Consider the following 22635-nt stretch of genomic DNA (forward strand, 5'->3'; position numbering starts at 1 on the left):
TATCCTTGAAGTGTGAGACATTTCCATGGTTACATGATTCTGGATTTGTGCACTTTTCATACACTGTAACATTCTAATGATGGAATGCAGCTAAAAGTGAAGACCCCCCCCCCCCCCCCCTACTCACCATGAAGGTGGTCTTCTTAATTTAACAGCACACCCCACATACACACACAAGGGAACATCTCCAAATTCTGCTCTCCTGCCTGGTCTATAATTAGTGAGTAAGTTGAGCTAAAACTCAGGCGTGCCCCCTCCCCTATAACCTGTGTTAAGCAGCTGTTCCTGCACTTGTCCTGCCCCTGGTGCCTGACACTCCTCAACCACAAGAGATCGGCCAATCCCGTTGGGGTACAGATCACATTTCGGTATAATTGCAAGACATAACCAGGCCGGGGGGTGATTGAAAAGTCTCACAACTGCTCAGGCCCCCTCAGTGCTGCTCTCTGCTCTCCTGCCTCAGGTAAGAGAAGGGTGAAGTGGTCTTTGAAGGACACCCCTCAACCATTGGGAAGTATCACTAGTGTGAAGATTGGGAAGACAATACTCTAGTGCACACACAGTGTAGTGGAGCTGTATGTGATAGGAAGGTCTTGGGTTGTCAGATTTGTCTTTGTCCTGTATTACTGTATTGTAGTAATGTCTGGTAACACTGGATAGCCAGGGTCATAGCCTTAAAGCTATCAGGCCATGTAGGAAAGAAAAGACTTAGAAGAACGACCTAGTAATACTTCATGTTATTAGTAAGATCCCACTTCAAATCCCCTGGCAGAGTCCTGAACAGAACTGCGGAGATCAGGAATCCAGGCTAATCCAGGAAACAGCAGGACTGGTGCCACTAATGTGCCCCTGGCAGTGGTCCAGCATTGTGCTTGTACCACCTGAGAGTGTGCCTGATAAAACTGTCTGTCTACCATCTATTATCTATCTATCTACAGAAAGCACTCAAATTCAAGCGAAGAATTGTATTTTCTATGTAACAACGTTTCTTCCTACTCATTTGGGTCTTTTTCAAGGTACATTGGGTAGGAATGTTGATACATGTATGAATGAAATCCACATTGTATCTCTTCCATTGAAGTGTTGTGATTCTTCTTATAATGATCTATCTATCTAATCTATACCTTAGTCCATCCCCATCGTGTAGGTCCTAGCAAGATAGCAGGCTTTTTGGATTGCAAAAGAATTACCAAAAAGAATTGTTTAAACTAATCATCTAATTGTATGAAAATATCTATCTATCTACCTTTGGCTGGCCAAAGAGTTACCAAAAAATATTGTATCGGTAGTAATTGTATCAGAAGATCTCTAGAACTTTCATCTGCGATCACTTTTGATGGTATTTCACCTATTTATTACCCTATCATATCGTCCTTGGGAATAAGTGTATTTTCCTTTGTGTGGGGCTGGTTTAGAATAATGCACGGAGTGTTCTTCTTTCTCAGGATCAGAAGGGAAGGGCACATTTGTGGTTAATCCAGAGGTCATGGTCTCAGTATGTGTGTCATTTACAAAAATAGCCATATGTATTTGCTATAGAGCAGCAGCAATGCCACACAGCCAGGAATGCTGGTGGTGGTGGTATGTGACGGGTGGAGAACATAGGACAGGTGCCATTCTTTGCCACCACATTATATATTTATTGGGTAGTAGGTGTATGGAGGCTTGTTTTAAGTGTCCTGGGTGGCTGAGAGGTTGATGTATGGCGGACAGGTTGGTGAGAAGTAATTGGTACCAGCTGTTACTGGTGTGAAGAGGTGTCACACTGACACAAGGGATCTTTTGGCCTTCAGAAGTCTTCATGTCTTGATCCTTGATGGTGTGAGATTATGTAGGATTACCCACCAAAATATGAGAGGCATACTTATAAAACGCACACCGTAGTAAATGCAAACGTCATCTCCAGATACTTCTAGTGACATGGGGAAGGCATGGACTTCTCTTTGAAGCAAATGCTTCTAATCTTGGCTAATCCAAAGAAAAACCAAATCCTATCTGTAAAATGTCTCAGAAATGTCTCTCTTCTCAGGTCCAAATCACCTTTAAAGGACATTCCCAGGGATCCTAAAATAGACAAGAATGCCAGTTGTCTCCTGCCTTATCCCAGCCCGCCTCTCTTTACCATCTCATGTAACATCTGAGTCACGCAGGCACCAGTGCTGCCCTCCTAAGTTTTCCTTACAGGGTGGAAGCCTAAATTAAGCCATAGGGTAGAGTGACATGGCCATCAGGCCTTGCACTGCGCTGCAAATATGACCGTGGATTACGGTGAAGGGTTCTTTTAGGACAAAACCAAAATGAAGAGTAGAAAATCAGCAAACGCTACACTTAATATGGTACATGAGATACGAGGTGATGTAGGACATTGGGTGATCTTGTGAAGTAAACACATGGATATGAACCAGGTATCGGTGGCTTATATCCTTCCACCAATATACTGGGTTTACTAGTCACTGTGAACATCAGAAAGAACAAGGGTCATGTTGAAAAATGTTCTTTGGGCCATAGGAATAAAAACATTTTTGACGTTCTGATAGTCATTGTGGGACATAAGCATACAGTAGTCTGCAACCAAAGTATGATCTCATCCATTATTCATACAGTGGGAGACATTTGTATGCATATGTCATTAAAAAATTGACTTTTTCCTGGTGTCTAGAAGATATCTAGAAGATATTACTGTATTTCATCTTTACAAAATATCATCTATCTATCTAACCTATCATAGGGTAGAGGACCAGGGCAGAAAGCATAGAGGCTGCTATAGGGCCCAAAAAGTAAGCGGCCCATCTCCACTCTTAGTGATGTATTTCTTTTTGTATTATTTCGGAGCTGTGACATCACTGTGTACATTATGCTCACAACTATGACATTACTTTGAGCGTTATCCCCGTACAATCATAAACTAACATAATCATAACCTTCTCGTGTTCTGAACGTTTCTTGAAGGTGGTCATGGAAGTCTACCACTGTGATCTTAGTGCAGTCAGTGGCTACGCAGGTTATGGTTAGACATTCCAAGTTCTCACAGTCCTAATTTATTGTTTGTTTTTTCAGCTGACCAAAAGCCACCATGTCTGACACAGAAGACGTGTAAGTATCTATCTATCTATCTATCTATCTATCTATCTATCTATCTATCTATCTATCCATCTCCTCAGCACACACCTAATGATACATAATTCATTTTAGAAGCACATTATTATCTCTTTTGGAAAAGTGTCCGTTTCCGCATATGGAAAGCAGAGGAATGAAATCATCTGCCATGAAAATTTAGGAGACTTAGAGGAGATTTAGGGTCCATTGACACATCCGTAGTTCTGGATCCGCATCCAAAACGGGTGCGGACCCTTTAATTTCAATGGGGCCGCAAAAGATGTGGACAGCTCACCAGTGTTCTGTCCGCATCCATAGTTCCGTTCTGCGGCCCCACAAGAAAGATAGAGCATGTCCTATTCTTGCCCGCAGTCGCAAACAAAAATAGGCATTTCTATCATAGTGCCGGCCATGTGCGGTCCTCAAATTGCAGAACGCATTCGTGTTTTCCGGATCGCAACACACTGACGGCTGTCTGAATGGACCCTTATCAAACTAGGTGTAAAGGAAAACTGGCTTAGTTTCCCATAGCAACCAATCAGATTCCACCTTTCATTTTTCCAAAGGAGCTCTGAAATATGTAAGGTGGAATCTGATTGGTTGCTATGGGCAACTAGGCCTGATCTACTTTACACCAGTTTGATAAAGCTCTTCACATTATTGTGGGGATATAAGGGGGGGTGGATTGGAACAAAAAACCCAATACACAGATAAACTGTTTAGTTTGCTTCTGTTAATGGTTGAATATAAATTAACAATAATTTTTTCTTCTTTTTTTCCCCCTGTTCTCCTTTCCTCTGTGCTGCGCCCCTCTTCTCTCATCTGTCAGTGAGCAGGTGGAGGGTGAGTACCGCTCTGGACTCCTTCACTTCATATATACAGTGACATTTTACTTTTACTAAACCATCTAAAATGGTAGATTACATTAGTAAAGGGGTTTACAAGGTTAGAAACACATGGCTGCTTTCACACCCGTCCTCAGGTTGTTTGTGGTATTTTACCTCAGCTCCATTCACTTTGATGAAGCTGGGCTGCAATACCAGACACAACCTAAGGTCAGGTGTGGCGCTGTTTCTGGGGAAAAAAAGCAGAAACAGACTGACAACAGATTACCAAGAACAGCGCCACTTTTGTTTATAGGCTGTATCTGGTATTGCAGCTCAGCCACAATCCACTTCTGGCTTAACCAATGAGGGACACCTAGATGATTTGGGTACAGAAAATATTATGGGGGAGATTGAACAAAACTGGTGTAAAGCAGAACTGGCTTAGTGGCCCATAGCAACCAATCAGACTCCAGCTTTCATTTTTCACAGCTCCTTTAGAAAATGAAAGGATCAATCTGATTGGTTGCTATAGGCAACTAAGCCAGTTCTACTGTGCACCAGTTGTGATAAATCCCCCACTATATGTTTTTGATGCTCATTAACCCATTTTGGGTGTGGGCAGCCTTGACAGTGTAATAGGTGTAGATTTTAGGTTAGTAATTCTTTATATACTGTACACTGATTTGAAAGATTCTCAGACATGTCCTATACATGAGAAATCTTGCCCACCACGATAGGTCAATCACGGGAATGCCATGCTTAAAGGGGTATTCCGGTTATAACAAGTTATCTAGATATCTATCAGATCGGTGGTGGTCCTATCTGCTGGGACCCCAACCGATCACAAGAACTGGGCCCCGTACCACTAGGACCCCCCACTAATCTGACAGCTATCCCCTCTCCGCAGGATTATATCTGGAATACCCCTTTAATTGTCTACGAATATTATTTTCTTTTTGCTTATTTTCAAAAACTATCTAAAAAAAATGTGGGCGAGTGGCACACTGCCACCCATCGGGTCTTCATTTTCAGTGGTTTTTCTGCATTAAGAAAAAAGTGGAATCTGGTAGTGTTGCTGTATTTCTGAATTTGCTATATTTATACACACATCTGCTATTAACGTTGCCTTCTTTCCTACTTTATGAATAGAGATGTAGCAGGGCTGAATTTGTCCTTTGGCACAACTGATAGAGATATCATTTAAAGGGAGGTTGTCAGCAGTTTTTACCACACTAAACTGCTTACACCTTTAAGGGCTGAAGACAGCTGTACAAATGGATCTTTTGCAAAGCTTTCATTATCAAGAGTAGCGTTAATATGAAACTTTATTCTGCTAGATTCTTCTCTTGCAGTGCTTCACTGTTACGTGCTTACGTGTTTCACAGTCCCTCCCCTCTGCTCTGAGTGACAGCTGTAGTGATGTCCTGGTTGGATGTTTCAGCTGTCACTCAGATCAGGGGGAGGGGCTGTGAAGCAGCTCAATGCAGAGAGCACTTTACAGTGAAGCTCCGCCTCCTGGGCACTTACAGGAACTGGAAATTGCAGGATAATGCTACCTGCCGGTGGGTGCAGGTTGTGGAACAGAATTTCTATTTGTTTTCTAATGTGCAGATTTCTGAACATTTCCACACCAAATAACACATGTGCTACTTGCTGTTTTTGGTGCAGGTTTGATGTCGATTTTGGCACATCTCAACCTTGCATTGCACAAAAAAATTGATTGACATGCTGCAGATCAATTTCCGCATGGAAAAAGGGAAAGTGTACATAAGATTCGTCTAATCTCATACACTTTGCAGGTGCTGTATTACGTTGTGGTTTTTCCGCACGAAAATCCATGCACAAAAACCATGCATTATCAGCAATGTGTGTAGGTGGCCTAAAACTTCATAGTCACACTGCTCCTGATGACGTTAAAAGCAGTGCAAAATGTATATTTGTGCTGCTCTTCCCAGCCCTTAAAGGGGTTGTCCGGGTTCAGAGCTGAACCCAGACATACCCTTAATTTCACCCAGGCAGCCCCTCTGATGTTAGCATCGAAGCCCATTTTACAGGCTAGGGCAGCACTAAAGCCCGCCCATCAGTGCCAGTGACATCACCAAGCTCACTGCTGGGCGGAAGCCTCCACCTGGCAACCCTATGGAGAGCCCGGTTCGTCACCGAAACCCCTAAAAATGCCTTTGCCCTGTGCGATTTAGCGTAGGGCAAAGGAGAGCATCGGAGCCTGAACTGCTCCGATGCTCAAGTCAGGGGGGCTGCCTAGGTGAAAATGGGGAAATGTCAGGGTTCAGCTCTGAACTCAGACAACCCCTTTAACGAGAGCTGTCAGCAGTTTAGAATGTTCAAACCTGCTGACAGCTTCCCTTTAACTGTTGCTCTCCAAATACCTGTTGCATTATCTCAATATACAACCGTATTACATGCATTAAAAAGAAAACGGATTGATAACAAACTCAACTCTGCTACATCTCTATTTTTTCTTTTATTCAATTGGTTCTGCTATGCTCACAGGAAAATAATACATTCTGCCACCATAACCTGACCTTTACACTTGCCCCAATTTTCATACTTTTTTACTCTACTTATTTCCAATCTCGGATAACCAGATGGGTCCCATCATTGACTAATGACTGCTCCTCTCTTCTTGTGATATTAATACGTCTACCATCTGATCACTGAAATCACTGACAACCTTTTTTTCCTAGCCAGATGATCAGAGTACTCGAGTATAAAGATGTTTGCTGTCATTTAATCTAAACTTGCAGCCCATAGATACCTTGATCTGCTCTATATCCCACTCTTACTAACAGGATCTCTACTGCCACCTGCTGGCCTGTGTGTTAAATAACCTTTACTGAACATTGCATAGGTCCAAACGCAGCCGCCGACCTTTTCTTGCCAGCGAGGTGCCGCAAGAAAATTAATTAAATTAAATGTCTATTTTCCATGTTACTGCTCTAAAAGGAATTAAACTATACACAGCCTATAGCCAAGCTGTGATCAGTGGTGCTGTAAGGGTTAATAATACCTATACGTCAAGCTCTTCTCTAAATGGCGTGTAAATGATACAATGGCATAGCATGATGATGACATCACGTGCGCTGTCTCTCTGATGAACTCTCCATGTGAACTCTGTGCCGCGGTGTGGAACCTTTAACCTGCTTGGCAGCTGAAGACATCTGTGTTGGTCCCATGTTCATATGTGCCCGCATTGCTGTGAGAATATATTTTTTTTTATATATGCAAATGAGCCTCTAGGAGCAATGGGGGCGTTGCCGTTACACCTAGAGGCTCAGCTCTCTCTGCAACTACCGCACCTTCTGCACTTTCATTGACAGGGCCAGGCAGTGATGACGTTTTCACGTATCAAAGTGCAGAGGGTTCGGCAGTTGCAGAGGGAGCAGAGTCTTTAGGTGTAATGGTAACGCCCCCATTGCTCCTAGAGGCTCATTTGCATATATTTAAATATATTTTTTTCTCAGTAATGCGGGCACATATGAACATGGGACCAACACAGATGCCTTCAGCTGCCAAGCGCATATGTAACAGGTCAGCCAGTGTCATAGGCACAAAACTGCTGACAGATGCCCTTTTATTATTAATCTATTTGGTTGGCAGGCCAGTACAGGAGCGTGACCTCTGTATATCCATAGTGAAGCCTGCCCATCAGTTTAATTCCTTTTGAGCAGTTCCTCTTCTTGGTCTTTGGAGGAGTCATGTTTTTCACGTCGCTATGTATTTCCATGTTATCAGTCAGTGTTCCTTACGTTGTTTGTTGCTCTTGTCCTTGTTATATATGACTTTTTATTTTCTTTTATGTCCACACCCAAACAGAAGAATACGAAGAAGGTAAATGGTTGAACTCACTCCCCCCTCTTCACATCCCTGACCACTAAGCCCTAACCCCGTAACACCGATTCTCCACAATGTCACTAATGTTACTTACCTCTTCACTCGAAAAAACGTAAGCGTCGGCGTTTCTAGAGGTTTATATTATATGGTGCCAGCAGTGAAGGGGTTACAGGCGATCTAGCCTTATTAACATATCATTGGACTACTTCTTTCTCACACACGGATTTCAGTCACATTTGGCGGCGTGCAGTGTATTTCACCCTATGAAATCCTCACTCTCACTCGAACATTGATGGGTTTTCATTTTTCACGTCACAGTATGGTTCATGGGCGCGCATGATGATGATGTCCTGTATTGCGCTTACTTAAAGGAGATGTCCAGGATTAGAAAAACATGGCTGCTTTCTTCCAAAAAACAGCGCCACGACTGTCCACGGGTTGTACGTGGCTCCGTTTCCAGAAGAAAGAAGCCATGTTTTTCTAATCCTGGACAACCCCTTGAAACAGGATCCACCACCTCTAGAGATGAGCGAACTTCTTAAAACCTTGATTTGGCTGCTTTGCCGAATTTTACAAAAAAACACTTTGCCACAAAGCGCATTTCTTTGTAAGTAGCCTTTGCAATGACAGGGAGCTGCGATTGCGCTGCCCCCATCATTGTACCCCTCAGATGCCGCATTCATAAATGTAGTGCAAATTTTAATTAAAAAATAAATAAATCATACTTACTGCCTCCATTTGCTCACGACGTGCCAGCCGCCGCCATCTTGTTTGAAGATCTAGTGCGAGATCTCGTGCGGTCCAAGATGACGCCATCACGCCGGCCGGTGTGTTGACGTCATACGCCACCACGCACGGGATTTCAGCCAATATCGTCAATCAAAACTGTGGCGGGCGGCACGTAGTGAGCAAATGGTGGAGGTGAGTATGATTTATATATATTTTTTTTACACTATTTCAGGTTAAATCGATTTGCTACCACGAAGCATGAGGAAATTCGGCTTTGCTGCGAACCGAATTTATCCTGAAATTCCGTCGGATTCGATTCGCTCACTCTCCTGACATCTCTGCTTTAGTAACGTCTTGCATTCCCCATGTAATAACAATTCTTGAGCCTTTACTCTTATGACGCTATGATGTGCTATTCCTTTATTATTCCTGCTAGAAGTTACAAATAAAGTGCTAGCAGTTTGCAATAAGGTCCAGTTGGGTGTCACCATTAGGGGGTGTGTCCCTGCACAGTCTGACACTGGCAGCACTTATTGGATTGTATCAGACTGTGCGGGGACACACCCCCAACTGATATCACCCTTCTGGACCTTCACTGCAAACTGCTAATTATTCATTCATAACTTATAGCAGGAATAATAAAGGAATGGCACAGCATAGAGTCATAAGAAGAGATGCTCTACAGTTGGTATTACATGGGGAGTAAAAGTAGTTACTAAAACAGACATGTCAGGAGAAGTGAAAGGTCCTCTTTAAAGGAAACCTGTCACCGGGATTTTGGGTATAAAGCTGAGGACATGGGTTGCTAGATGGCCGCTAGCACATCCGCAATACCCAGTCCCCATAGCTCTGTGTGCTTTTATTGTGTAAAAAAAACGATTTGATACATATGCAAATTAACCTGAGATGAGTCCTGTCCCTGACTCATCTCACGTACAGGACTCATCTCAGGTTAATTTGCATATGTATCAAATAGTTTTTTTTACACAATAAAAGCACACAGAGCTATGGGGACTGGGTATTGGGGATGTGCTAGTGGCCATCTAGAAACCTATGTCCTCAGCTCTATACACAAAATCCCGGTGACAGGTTCCCTTTAAAGTGCATTATATACAGTATCTAACCAAATACAGAATGAAATGAGGAGTGATACAGTATCCAGGTCTGGGCTACATAACCAAATAGGATGCACAGATACACAGTATGTAGACATGGCGGAGACAGCAATTGTGTGATGTGATGCAGTGACCCTTCAGAGGTGCAAAAATAGAGAGGTCTGCTCAACCAAATGTACAAATATGGAGCTGGAAAGGGTGGCCGGCTGCTTATCTTATGGCAGCTGCCCTCAATCTGTGCCTGTCCAGTTACTGAAAAACTCCCAGCAATGCAACTGCTGGAGACCACAGTCCTAGGGGAAAAGAATCCATCTTCTTGTAGTTTTTGAAGCCCCAGATATAAGGTCCTAGCCAGGGGCGTAGCTATAGGCGGTGCAGAGGTAGCAGTCGCTACCGGGCCCAGGAGCTTGAGGGGGCCCAAAGACCCTTGTGCCACCTAAGACCCTGGCATTATAGAAAGTGCGTACTGGTCAATTTACACTTCTGGCTGGAGGGAAGGGGTTAGATCAAGAATTTGGCATGAGGGGGCGCCCTTTCAATGTTTGCCTCAGGCAGCAGGAAGGCTACGTGCTCCCCTGCCCCTTGCCAACAAGCACTGAGGGACGGGGGCCCAAGCTGAACTCTTGCACCAGGGCCCATGAGCTTTTAGCAACGCCCCTGGTCCTAGCTCTGCTTTGTAGGGGTAATCCAACGAAAAAATTAATATATTGTATGTAAAGGTCAGAAGATCACATCAATGGGGTCTGTAACCGCCACTCATTTCATGGACTGAATGGTGCTTTAATAATTAAAAATACTTAATATTCTTTGGTGTCCAAGAGCACTTGAACCCCTGAAGCTGTCCATACATTTCAGATAGCAGTTGCCTGAATCCACGTTTGACAGCCGGTGTCAAAATGGCGTCCTTGGGCCCACCAGAGGAAGTTATTCTCAGGGCCCAACCTCTATATCATCCATAAGGTCTAATAATTTTTGAATCAAAGAAATAGACGGTAGTGGCAAGTGATTAGATCCAAATGGGATTTTTCTTCTGGACCTTTGGGGCCGACTATGGCTTCAGAGACTGGGCCCACCGGAGAATCCTCTGGTGGACCTGTCTGACCCTGTCGACAGCTCTTTCTCCTGACTTCCCCGCATACCCAGGTAGTAAGCTAAAAGCAAAAGGATTGGGCATGTTGAAATTCAACAGCATGATCCTCTTTCTTTCTACATCTGCTGTCAGGGGGAAAGTCGGTAGGTAGACACATTAAACGGTCGACCTATCTCACTGTGATGGGCAGACATTAATTTAAGCGGCTGCTCACATCACATTTTAGTCCTATATACGTTGGTAAAAAAAAAAATGAAAAAGGAGTACACTACGCTTTTCTATCATGCAGGGAAAAAACATATATGTTGACGTATAAGTAGAAGTATGGCATCTATCTGAGGCATCCTTTCATGTATACAGCATGTGCATAAACCACACCCCTTTTCCATGAAGTCCCACCTCTATAAGCTAAGCCCCACCCCCGCAGAGCAAGCCAGACCAAAAGGTAGAGAAATCTTAATTGCACTAAATTGCTCCACTTTTAGACAGATTCTAGGTGCCGGTCTTTACCTTTAGTGAATTTGAGTCGATATTCTAGGAAATCCCTGAGCCCTGGTGAATGGAATTGCTCCACCCTAATTATGCTCCATCTCTGTGACGTGCCAGATCTTTTTTTTTGGTAGAACAAAAAGCTAAAAGAGCATTATGGCCCTGGGTGTGACTGAGGATTTCTACAGCATGATGTATAACACTTAGATATCTGATGAACGAGACATTTACAGCCATCAGGTTCAATGTCATCACGATCAGGGTGCATGTCGACCTGTCCGTATGTTCCTATATGGAGTCCGTTCTCTGTATGTTTAGCAGTATTGGTGTACCGGAGGGAAGAATATCTGTGTCGTACCGTTACTTTGCAGTGCACATCATCATATATTGCTGCAGTGCTTCCAATCTGCATTGCCGCTGTGACTACTTCTGAGTGCCACAGGTCCTTGCTCTGCACTAACACTTTTTGCTTTGTCTGTTTTCTTGCTTCCCCTCCTTGCTCTTGCCACAATGTCATAATGTCTGGCAGAAGAAGCACAAGAAGGTACGTGTTAGTCTCCTGGACTAGTTCATATATGTACAGCTTTAAATCGCACTTCTACTGCGTTAAAGGGGTTGTCCCATGAAAAATAGTCTACATTTTTCAAACCAGCACCTGGATCTGAATACTTTTGTAATTGGGTGTAGAAAAAAATTTAGCCTAGCCTCTGAGTTATTCACTGAAATTCATCTGTATAGCGCCACCTGCTGTTCGCTCTTTTTCTAATTTCTCTGTCCTACTCACTGAGACGTCCGCACATGCTCAGTTCCATCCTTCAACTGCCACCCACTGCAGTAGAAAGGCCATGCCCCCCTGAGAAAGTACACGCCCTCTAAGCTGCCAGCTTGAAATAGATCTAGCAGAGCAATGAATGGGGATCCATGTAAGGTACAGCGCTGGTTTTAATTTTGTTAGGAAGAGAATGTCATGTCCTATATGATATATTTTCATTTTTTTTACATTAATCATGGGATAACCCCTTTAAGTACAGTTTGTGGGAACTCTTACTTGTAAAAAGATCAAAGAGGTAACCCAGGCTATCCTCAGGATAGTTCATCACTATCAGATTGGTGGGAGTCCGACATATCCACTGTTTCGGGCGCCGGTATACAGCAGCTCACCTCCCATTCACTTGAATTGTAGATGAGCTGCAGTACCCCAGAATGGCCACTACCCAGTGTGCGGCGCTGTCAGCCTCCAGCTCTGTAAACGCTTCAGCTTCCTGCGTAGTGGCATCCCAAAATAATCAAATTGGTGAGAATGTTAGGTGTCGGACCCCCACTGATCCAATACTGATGAGCTATTCTGTAGTCCAGACAACCTCTAATGATTATTGATAATAAATTTACATATTCTCTAAATTAGGGAGCATTCACACCACAGTATCCACTTTGCGGTCCGGAAATTGTGGCTACGCAAAATACGGCTGTGGGCCCCATGGAAGAAAATGCCTTTTTATGTGCGGTCTGCATTTTTTGCGGCCTGATAGAAATAAATGGGCCCGTGTGTTTTTCACCAAAAAATGTAAAAAAAACTGTTGTGCGAATGCACCCTTAGTGTCACTAAAAGAGAAAGGTGCAAAGTCTTAAAGGGGTTGCATGTGGTTAGACAAAAAAGGTTCCTTTTTCCACCTGGAAACAGCGCCACCCTTGTTCATAGGTTGTGTCTGGTATTGCAGTTGAATAAATGAGCTTCAGCTGCAATACTGAACACAATCCATTGAGAAGAGTAGTGCTATTGCTGAAAAGAAGACATTTGTCTAACCTCATGAAACCTTTTTAAGGTCTTTAGCCTGTCTGAAGTGCATTAGTAATGAGGATGTTCCACTCCAAGTGTAACAACGCATGTCATTTAATGGATAGAGTCTTAGGCACATTGAGTGTACATCTTGCATCCCACTGTGTTACTTAAAGGAAACGTGTCACCAAAAATGTTCTGTGCAGAGGTCATTGTACAAGGGAAGTATAGATAAGATTTGAAAATCACCCATTGTGAATGGTGGATCTTGTCTTATCTATACACAAAGGTGATATCATTACAGGCAGGATTAGTATGACAGATAAGGAGATAACTGCAGTAAAGGGATCTGTACAGATCAATAAGTGGCGCCGATTATTAGACATAGTATCCAGGGCAAAAACTACAGGATTTTTGGTTTTAGTTTAAATATAAAAAGTGACATGGAAAATAAAAGATTATTAAAAAAATATGTTAAACATAAAAAAGTGATTTAAACTGTAGTTTTTTTGTTGTTGACACGTTCCCTTTAACACGTTAAGGACGCAGGACGAGAATGCTCGTCCTAAAGGGCCGGTACTTAGTGCCCCAGGACGAGCATTCTCTTCCTGCGGTCCTTCCTCCCCCCGCGTGCAGTGCCGTGATCAGCGGCAGAGATCCGGCTGTTACTGACAGCTGGATCCCTGCTGCATCCACCAGCATCAGTGATAATGCCGATGCCGATGGATTTACCCCTCATGTGCCGCAGTCAGCGCTGACCGCGGCATATGGGAGGTTTGCGCTCCCTCACCTCATCCATCGGGTCCCCGTGCTGCTGTGGCGGGGACTCGGTGGTTGCCATGGCAGCCCCAAGCCATTCCAAGGCTTGGGGCCCGTCATGTACAGAGGCCTAAGAGGCCCAGCCCGCAGCCCTGGGTCTCCTTGGCAACTGTTAGCGTCTTATAGTGTAAGACACTAACAGTTCAATACAGATGGATGGTGCTGCATTGAAACAGGGCTCAGACCCTGTAATGTTGAAATCCCAGAGTGGGATGAAAAAAAAAGTTGAAAAAAAAATAAAGTTTAACTAATTTTTTTTTAAGTTTTAAGTAAAAAGTAATATTTTTTTGTAAAAAATAGGGAAAAAAAGAAAAGTTGCCATTTTTTGTCACCTTACATCACAAAAAGTGTAATAGCAAGCGATCAAAAAGTCATATACACCCCAAAATAGTGCCAATCAAACCGTCATCTCATCCTACAAAAAATTAGCCCCTACCTAAGACAATCGCCTAAATAATAAGAAAAATATGTCTCTCAGACTACGGAGACACTAAAACATGATTTTTTTGTTTCAAAAATGATATTATTGTAACATAGAAACATAGTACATAAGGCCGAAAAAAGACATTTGTCCATCCAGTTCGGCCTGTCATCCTGCAAGTTGATCCAGAGGAAGGCAAAAAAAAAAAAACCCTGTGAGGTAGAAGCCAATTTTCCCCACTTTAGGGGAATAAAAATAAAAATTCCTTCCCGACTCCAATCAGGCAATCAGAATAACTCCCTGGATCAACGACCCCTCTCTTGATTGTGTAAAACTTAAATAAATAAAGTATACATATTAGGTATCGCTGCGTCCGTAACAACCTGCTCTATAAAAATATCACATGACCTAATCCCTCAGGTGAACACTGTAAAAAAAAAAAACGGTGTCAAAAGCCATTTTTTGTCACCTTAGATCACAAAAAGTCATATGCACCCCAAAATAGTGACAATCAAACCATCATCTCACCCCGTAAAAAATGATACCCTAACTAAGGCAGCCGCCCAAAAAATACTTCTAAGCCTTCTAACGTTCCCAAAAAAATAAAATGGCATTCACAAAATGATCCAAACCGGAAGTAGATATATGGGGAATGTAAAGTAATAACTATTTTTGGAGTTATTACTATCTATTAAAAAGTAGAGAAATAGAAATTAGCTAATTTACTAATTTTTCCTAATTTTTGGTAAATTTGGTATTTTTTTTATAAATAAAAATGAAATTTGTTTTACTCAATTTTACCACAAAAAATGGCCTGGTCCTTAAGGTGTTAATGTTGTAGGTTGTGTCTCGATAGCTTATTTGTCCTTTTTCTTTCTCCTATTTTTTATTCCTCTCCACTATGAGAAACCGTAGAAGAACAACAAGAAGGTATGTGATCTATTCCCCACCGACTCATTTTAGGTGACTCCCAAATATAATGTTTCAAATCTCCAAATAAATATCTAAATGGAGGGTAGCCTACAGCTCATAAACCAGACATACATTTCAGTGCAGTTAGGTGAACTTGGCTGATGGCCACCAGTGGTCAAAGACATTTACCACATTGGGATGGGATGTGCTTGCTGGCATCTGTGCTGCATGAGGCGCGCTGTGGCCTTGAGATCATGCGATGATAGACATGATACCTGCATCTTGAAGCCGATGCTGGAACAATACGGTAACATGCACTTGTCATCACGTGCTAAATACTCTCATCATGAGGGGGCATTCACATGACCGTATCCGTTTTGCAGTCCACAAATTGTTGATCTACAAAGTACAGATGCGGTCCATGTGCATCCGTCACTTTTTGCGGGTCCCATTGAAAATAATGCCTATTCTGGTCCGCAAGACGGACAACAATAGGACATGTTCTGCAATTTGCGGAACGGTTGCATGGATGCGGATGGCACACGGATGACATCTGTGTGCTGTCCGCGTTTTTTGCCGCCCGATAGAAATGAATCTGCAAAAAATATATATATATGGTCTTGTGAATGCTACCTTAGGGCTCATGCACACGAGCGTATGTATTTTGCAGTCCGCAAACCCCCCCCCCCCCCAAAAAAAACAGATAACATCCATGTGACGTCCGTGTTACATAAAAGTGTTTATTTGCGGATCAATGTCTGTCCTTATCCGCAAAATGGACAAGAATTGCAGAACAGACTTGCTGATATATGGATACAAAATGCACACTGAGTAGTTTCAGTTTTTTTGCCATTGAAATGAATGATTCCACATAGGGGCCGCCAAAAAAAAAAACGGAATGGACACAAAAATACATTAGTGTGTATGACCCCTTATGCAAATATTAGCACCGGTAATGGGAGTACGGCATGGAGTTGTTGATAGAAGAAACATAGTTGGCGCTAGCGTTGGGCTTCATTCACATGGGCATTTGGGCATCTAGTGAAAAGGACTGTAGATTCCTACGGCACTCTATGTCTGGCTTAGTAGAACCGAGGGGTGGAGGGTGGGTGGCCCCAGTATGTGGTATACAATATGCTCATCTGAATAACGCCTTAGTGTGTGTACAAACATGCATATTTTTGTAGTATGTTTTCTGTAAAAAATGACCATGATGGATCTGTGGATGAATTAATGTCTACGGGATAAAGTAAATCAGTGGTCATCTGTCCCATCATCCTCATCAGTGTCTACAGGATCTATCATGATCTGATTTTTCTTTTATCATTGCACTCAAGGGTGAGTGTTTCAAGGACCGATGTTCAGGTCATTTTGACTGCTCACATCTGCACTGTGGTTTCCAACAGTGATGAATGTCACACGATGGACACTGACCACGCTCAACTGACCCCACCGACTCTGTTGACCTGTGTCATGGTGTCCATTGTTTTGCCAGGGAAAAACAGAGGCTCTATTGTTTCTGTCCTATGTGACACAATCTATGGCGGGACCTCTGAGGCAGGTGTGAACATAGCTATAAAGAGCATAGAAACATACTGCAAATATATGTCATTGTGAAACCAGTCGGTAACGATCCTGCCTTTAGCATGAAAATCTAAAATTTACAGCTCAATCAATGCATTTTTCTAGTTTAGGACAGTGATGATGGTACAATGCTACCTATTATTATCCCTTGGCTTTCATGTTGCACTTTTTTTTATTTCTTCTACCTGCCTTGCTCTCTAACCTTTGACTACTCATACCCAAAACCGGCTTTTGCATTACTGCTTGAACTGTGTTGCCTTGCCACCTTAAGAAGAAGAACCTGAAATTCAGGAGGAAGTAGCTCAAGAGGAGGAAGTTTATGAGGGGGCTGAGGAGGAAGGTAAGACTCATTAACTGACCTTCTCCAGTGGCCAGTGGTTCACCAATAGCTTCCAACGGTGTCTCCTCAACCTATCCATTCACACATTGGGGTCAATGCACACAATAACTACACTTAGGGCACATAGACATTTTGTTTTTTGATCTCCATCAAAGGATGTATGAAATTACAGCTACTCAACAGGTCTGGTTCTAGAATGTTGAATTCAAGAATGGTTGGTAATCTGTGCATCATGACATGTAATGTGCTATGCCTCCTGTTTAAATGCTGATATTGCATGGCCACTGTATTTGTTCAGTTAAATCATCTGTTGTCAACATCATGAGTGAGCAGAGGACATTTGTTTGCTCTTCATGGATGAGAAATTTGTAGAGTGTTAGCCAAGATTTTGGCTACAAGTCTAATTTTCGAGAATAGTTTTTGTAATTCATGACGAAGACAAACCCACTGGGAAGAGTATGATCCAGTCAGGAGTTCTGTGCATGAAGAACCTGATGGTCTGGAGAAAAGAATTGGTTGGTTGAAGTCATAAGATGCTTTCTCATGTAGATCAGGAGATAAGTGAGCTAACAATTTCTTTTCACTTTCAGAACACGGAGAAGAATATGATGGTATTTCATTTCCACTTTTTTCATTTCTTCCCAATGGATGTAAAATCTCTCCCTTATCATAACTATTTGTAGGCTGGGCCAAGGCTGTTGGTCAGTGGTGAGCAATCATAAACTTTCCAAGGCTTCAGGTGTAAGCATGGTTCATACCATGTTGAATATCAACGTGTTCATGAAGACCAAACTTAAGCTAAGCTATAGGTGGCTAAGAAGGCTATGGTCTACATAGGAAAATATTAAAGATATTTTTTAGATCCCTGGTCTACCTCTGCCGTGAAGCTGGAACAAACATTATGGTTACTTAGGACATTCAAATCCATCCACAGGAAAGGATTTGAAACATATGGACCCAATGATACAACTTAAAGCACCACTGTCATCAGAGACCATTTACTGTGCCTGGTATCTAGCCAAAATGGGCATAAGGTAGGGGCATAGTGAGGAGAACCTGTCCATCAGCTGTTCTCATTCAGTCATCATTACTGAGAGCACAACTACTATAAGGATCCTGACAGCGTGAGGGCAGCTGCTCGCAGCTTCTTCTTACAATGCTCCTCCTTCATGTCCTCTTCAAAAACATGCCAGGCCCAGTATACAGCCCCTCATGACAGTGGCATTCTTAGATTGTATCTGTAGGTGTGACCATATATAAAGCTTTACAAGCAACTTCACATTTATTAAACCATAGCCACTAACACAAATATATGTATGTTCCAGAAGCTTTGGCTCAGCCTCATTTACTTTTCATAATCCCCATATTAACTAAATTTATTTCCCCCTTTCCCTCTCTCCTTGTGATTGAATTGATGGATAGATCTGCAGATGTGGCACGTTTTTCTTTTCCCCTCTATTTCCAACAGCCTACTTTCCTGTGTTCTCTGGACATAAAGCACATTTATTTCTTCCTGTTGATCTAAATAAAGTCTATCCCATTTTTCATACTATCTATCTATCTATTATGCAAATAAGCTTTTTACATTTTAGCTAAACATCTGTAGCTCCTCTTCACTCTCCCACCATTTCTACCTGTAGCACCACTCTCCTATTTATCTTTCTGTGGCTCTACTTTCTAATTTCTGCCTGCAATTCCAATCTCCCATCTATCTGCGTGTTGCTCCACTCTCCCATCTACCTGCCCGATCTCCTATTTATCAGCCTGTTGTGCTACTGTCTGACCTGTCTGTAGCTCCAGTCTCCTATTTGCCTGTAGCTCTGTTATATCTGTCAACCTGAAATGCTACTTCCTTATTTGCCTATATTTCCACCCTTCTATATATCTGCCTGTAGCTCCATTCTACTATTTATCTGCCTCTAGCATTACTCTTCCATCTATTGTGCCTGCCTATATCACCACCCTCCCATCTATCTGCCTGAAGTACCACTCTCCCATTTATTGTATCTGCCTGTAATACCACTTTCCTATATATCTGCCTGTAGCACTACTTTCCTATCTATCTGCCTGTAGCACTACTCTCCCCTCTATCTGCCTGTAGCACTATTCTCCCATTTATCGCCTGTAGTACTACTCTCCCTACTATGTGCCTGTAGCACCACTCTCTCTTCTATCTACCTGTAGCTTCACTCTCCTATTTGCCTGTAGCTCTGTTTTATCTGTCCACCTGAAATGCTACTCTCTTATCTGCCTGTATTTACACTCTCCTATAAATCTGCCTGTAGCTCCATTCTACTATTTATCTTCCTCTAGCTTCACTCTCCCATCTATTGTGCCTGCCTATATCACCACCCTCCAATATATCTGCCTGAAGTACCACTCTCCCATTTATTGTATCTGCCTGCAATACCACTTTCATATCTACCGGTCTGTAGCTCCACTCTCCTATTTTCCTGTGGCTCTGTTCTATATGTCAACCTGAAATGCTACTCTCTTATTTGCCTATAGTTCCACTCTCCTATATATCTGCCTGTAGCTCCATTCTCCAATTTACCTGCCTGTAGCACCACTCTCCCATCTATCTGCCTGTAGCACTACTCTCCCTTCTATCTGCCTGTAGCACTATTCTGCAATGTATCTGCCTGTAGCACTACTCCCATTTATCTGCCTGTAGCACTACTCTCCCTTCTATCTGCCTGTAGCACTACTCTCCCTTCTGTCTGCCTGTAGCACTACTTTCCCTTCTAGCTGCATGTAGCACCACTCTCCATTCTATCAACCTGTAGCTCTGTTCTATATGTCCACCTGAAATGCTACTCTCATTTGCCTGTATTTCCACTCTCCTATATATCTGCCTGTAGCTCAATTCTACTATTTATCTGCCTCTAGCATCACTCTCCCATCTATTGTGCCTCCCTTCATCACCACCCTCCCATCTATCTGCCTAAAGTACCACTCTCCCATTTATTCTATCTGCCTGTAATACCACTCTCCCATCTATCTGCCTGTAGCACTACTCTCCCATTTATCTACCTGTAGCACTACTCTCCCATTTATCCGCCTGTAGCACTACTCTCCCATTTATCTGCCTGTAGCACTACTCTCCCATCTATCTGCCTGTAGCATTACTCTACCATTTATCTGCCTGTAGCGCTATTCTCCCATTTATCTGACTGTAGCACTACCCTCCCTTCTATCTGCTTGTAGCACTACTCTCCCTTCTATCTACCTGTAGCACTACTTCCCCTTCTATTTGCATGTAGCACCACTCTCCCTTCTATCTACCTGTAGCACTACTTCCCCTTCTATTTGCATGTAGCACCACTCTCCCTTCTATCTACCTGTAGCTGAACTCTCCTTTTTTCCTGTAGCTCTGTTCTATCTGTCCACCTGAAATGCTACTCTCTTATTTGCCTGTATTTCCACTCTCCTATAATTCTGCCTGTAGCTCCATTCTACTATTTATCTGCCTCTAGCATCACTCCCCCATCTATTGTGCCTGCCTATATCACCACTCTCCCATCTATCTGCCTGTAGCACCACTCTCCCATCTATCTGCCTGTAGCACTATTTTCCCTTCTATCTGCCTGTAGCACCACTCTCCCTTCTATCTACCTGTAGCTCCACTCTCCTATTTGCCTGTAGCTCTGTTCTGTCTGTCCACCTGAAATGCTACTCTCTTATTTGCCTGTATTTCCACTCTCCTATATATCTGCCTGTAGCTCCATTCTACTATTTATCTGCCTCTAGCATCACTCTCCTATATCACCACCATCCCATCTATCTGCCTGAAGTACGACTCTCCACTTTATTGTATCTGCCTGTAATACCACTCTCCCATCTATCTGCCTGTAGCACCACTCTCCCATCTACCTGTCTGTAGCACTACTCTCCCATCTACCTGCCTGTAGCACTACTCTCCCATCTACCTGCCTGTAGCACTACTCTCCCATCTACCTGCCTGTAGCACTACTCTCCCATCTATCTGCCTGTTGCACCACTCTCCCATCTACCTGCCTGTAGCACTACTCTCCCATCTATCTGCCTGTTGCACCACTCTCCCATCTACCACTGGTAGTGCCACTATCTATCTGTGTGCAGCTCCACTGTCCTGTCTTTCTGTAGCTTCAATCCTCCATCTATATTATTTGCCCTCTAGTGGATATATATATATATATATATATATATATTACAGTTTATACATTGTATATAAGAATCTAGCTCTCACAGGCTTTACCACCACTCTTACATCTATCTGCCTGTAACTTAAAGGGTTTCTGTCACCAGAATTAACCCTATTAAACTAGCTGACATTAGCGCTGTGCTAATGTCAGCTGAACCTAACTAGCCTATTCCTACTTTTATCAATGCCCTCATTACTCCAGAAATATTTCTTTTTTAATATGCTAATTAGCCTCCGTTCTCCCACCTCTGGCCACGCCCTGCTACACTAGATTGACAGGGCCAGGCAGCCTTGGTCTCCTACTGCCGGCCCTGTCTGCTGTGTAAATCTCGCACCTGCGCCATCCTGTTCAGCATTCGGCGCAGGTGCACTGATTGAAGGGCGCGCGCCGGCTGCCGACTTCCTCACTGCGCCTAATATGAATGGCGCGAGATTTCCACAGTGCACAGGGCCGGCAGTTGCAAGTGAAGGCTGCCTCTCCCTGTCAATCTAGTGTAGCAGGGCGTGGCCAGAGGTGGGAGAACACCCCCCCCCCCCCCTGCAACTAGAGGCTAATTGGCATATTATAAGTTATATTTCTGTGACTCCATTCTTCTATCCGCCTGTAAATTCCCTCTCCTATCCATCTGCCTGTAGCCCCACTCTCCTATCTATCCGCTTGTAACTCCATTCTTCTATCTGCCTGTAGAATCCCTTTTCTATCTATCCGCCTGTAGCTCCACTCACCTATCTATCCACCTATAACTCCATTCTCTTATCTGACTGTGACTCCTTTCTTCTATCAGCTTGTAGATCCACTCTGCTATATATCCTCTTGTAATGTCATTCTTCTATCCGCCTGTAGCTCCACTCTCCTATCTATCCACCTGTGACTCCATTCTTCTATCCCCTGTAGATTCACTCTCCTATCCATCTGCCTGTAACTACATTCTCCTATCTATACACCTGTGACTCCTTTCTTCAATCTGCCTGTAGCTCCACTCCCCTATCTATCCGCCTGTAACTCCATTCTTCTGTCTGTACCTCCATTTTTCTATCTTCCTGTCGATTCACTCTCCTATATATCCTCTGTGAGGAATATGGATTATCATTTATTGGCAGCCCTGATTGTCATTTGATTCACCTTTTGGCATGTACACAGTCAGTGTACATGCAAAATATGTTTCCACCCCCCAGCCATCAGCTAGCAATGAGAAAGCCCCAGGGGTCCAGGCTTCAAGGAGGCCCCAGGTGGATAGTCACACCTCAACCAGCCAGTTTGGAGGCAAGCTAATCCTGCAGGAAAACTCCCAACAGGAGGTCTCAGCCCTTGCCCAGGATCAATGATACCTCCCAGACATGTTGGCACCTACATTTCATAAGGAATTATGAAATGTCCGTCCATCCCAGGCATAATTTGGT

General features: G+C 43.2%; 1 protein-coding gene across 19 annotated transcripts in view; it reads left to right on the forward strand.

Moving 5' to 3' along the window:
* Positions 1-269: 269 nt before the first annotated feature.
* Positions 270-22635, forward strand: part of TNNT3 (troponin T3, fast skeletal type) — a 46380-nt gene continuing 24014 nt past the window's right edge. Inside the window, exons 1-7 of one of the 19 annotated variants that reach the window (XM_044271106.1) lie at positions 270-463; positions 3058-3093; positions 3926-3939; positions 7758-7772; positions 11728-11742; positions 15131-15145; positions 16983-17051. In XM_044271106.1, the coding sequence (XP_044127041.1) occupies positions 3074-3093; positions 3926-3939; positions 7758-7772; positions 11728-11742; positions 15131-15145; positions 16983-17051 (148 nt within the window). In that variant the 5' untranslated portion in view covers positions 270-463; positions 3058-3073. Of the gene's footprint in view, positions 464-3057; positions 3094-3925; positions 3940-7757; positions 7773-11727; positions 11743-15130; positions 15146-16982; positions 17052-17641; positions 17663-22635 lie in introns of all 19 variants that reach the window. The other 18 variants (XM_044271112.1, XM_044271105.1, XM_044271107.1 and 15 more) reach the window with 18 other exon arrangements.

This window comes from Bufo gargarizans, chromosome 10 (assembly GCF_014858855.1).
Source record: "Bufo gargarizans isolate SCDJY-AF-19 chromosome 10, ASM1485885v1, whole genome shotgun sequence".
NCBI classification, from domain to species: Eukaryota; Metazoa; Chordata; class Amphibia; order Anura; family Bufonidae; genus Bufo; species Bufo gargarizans.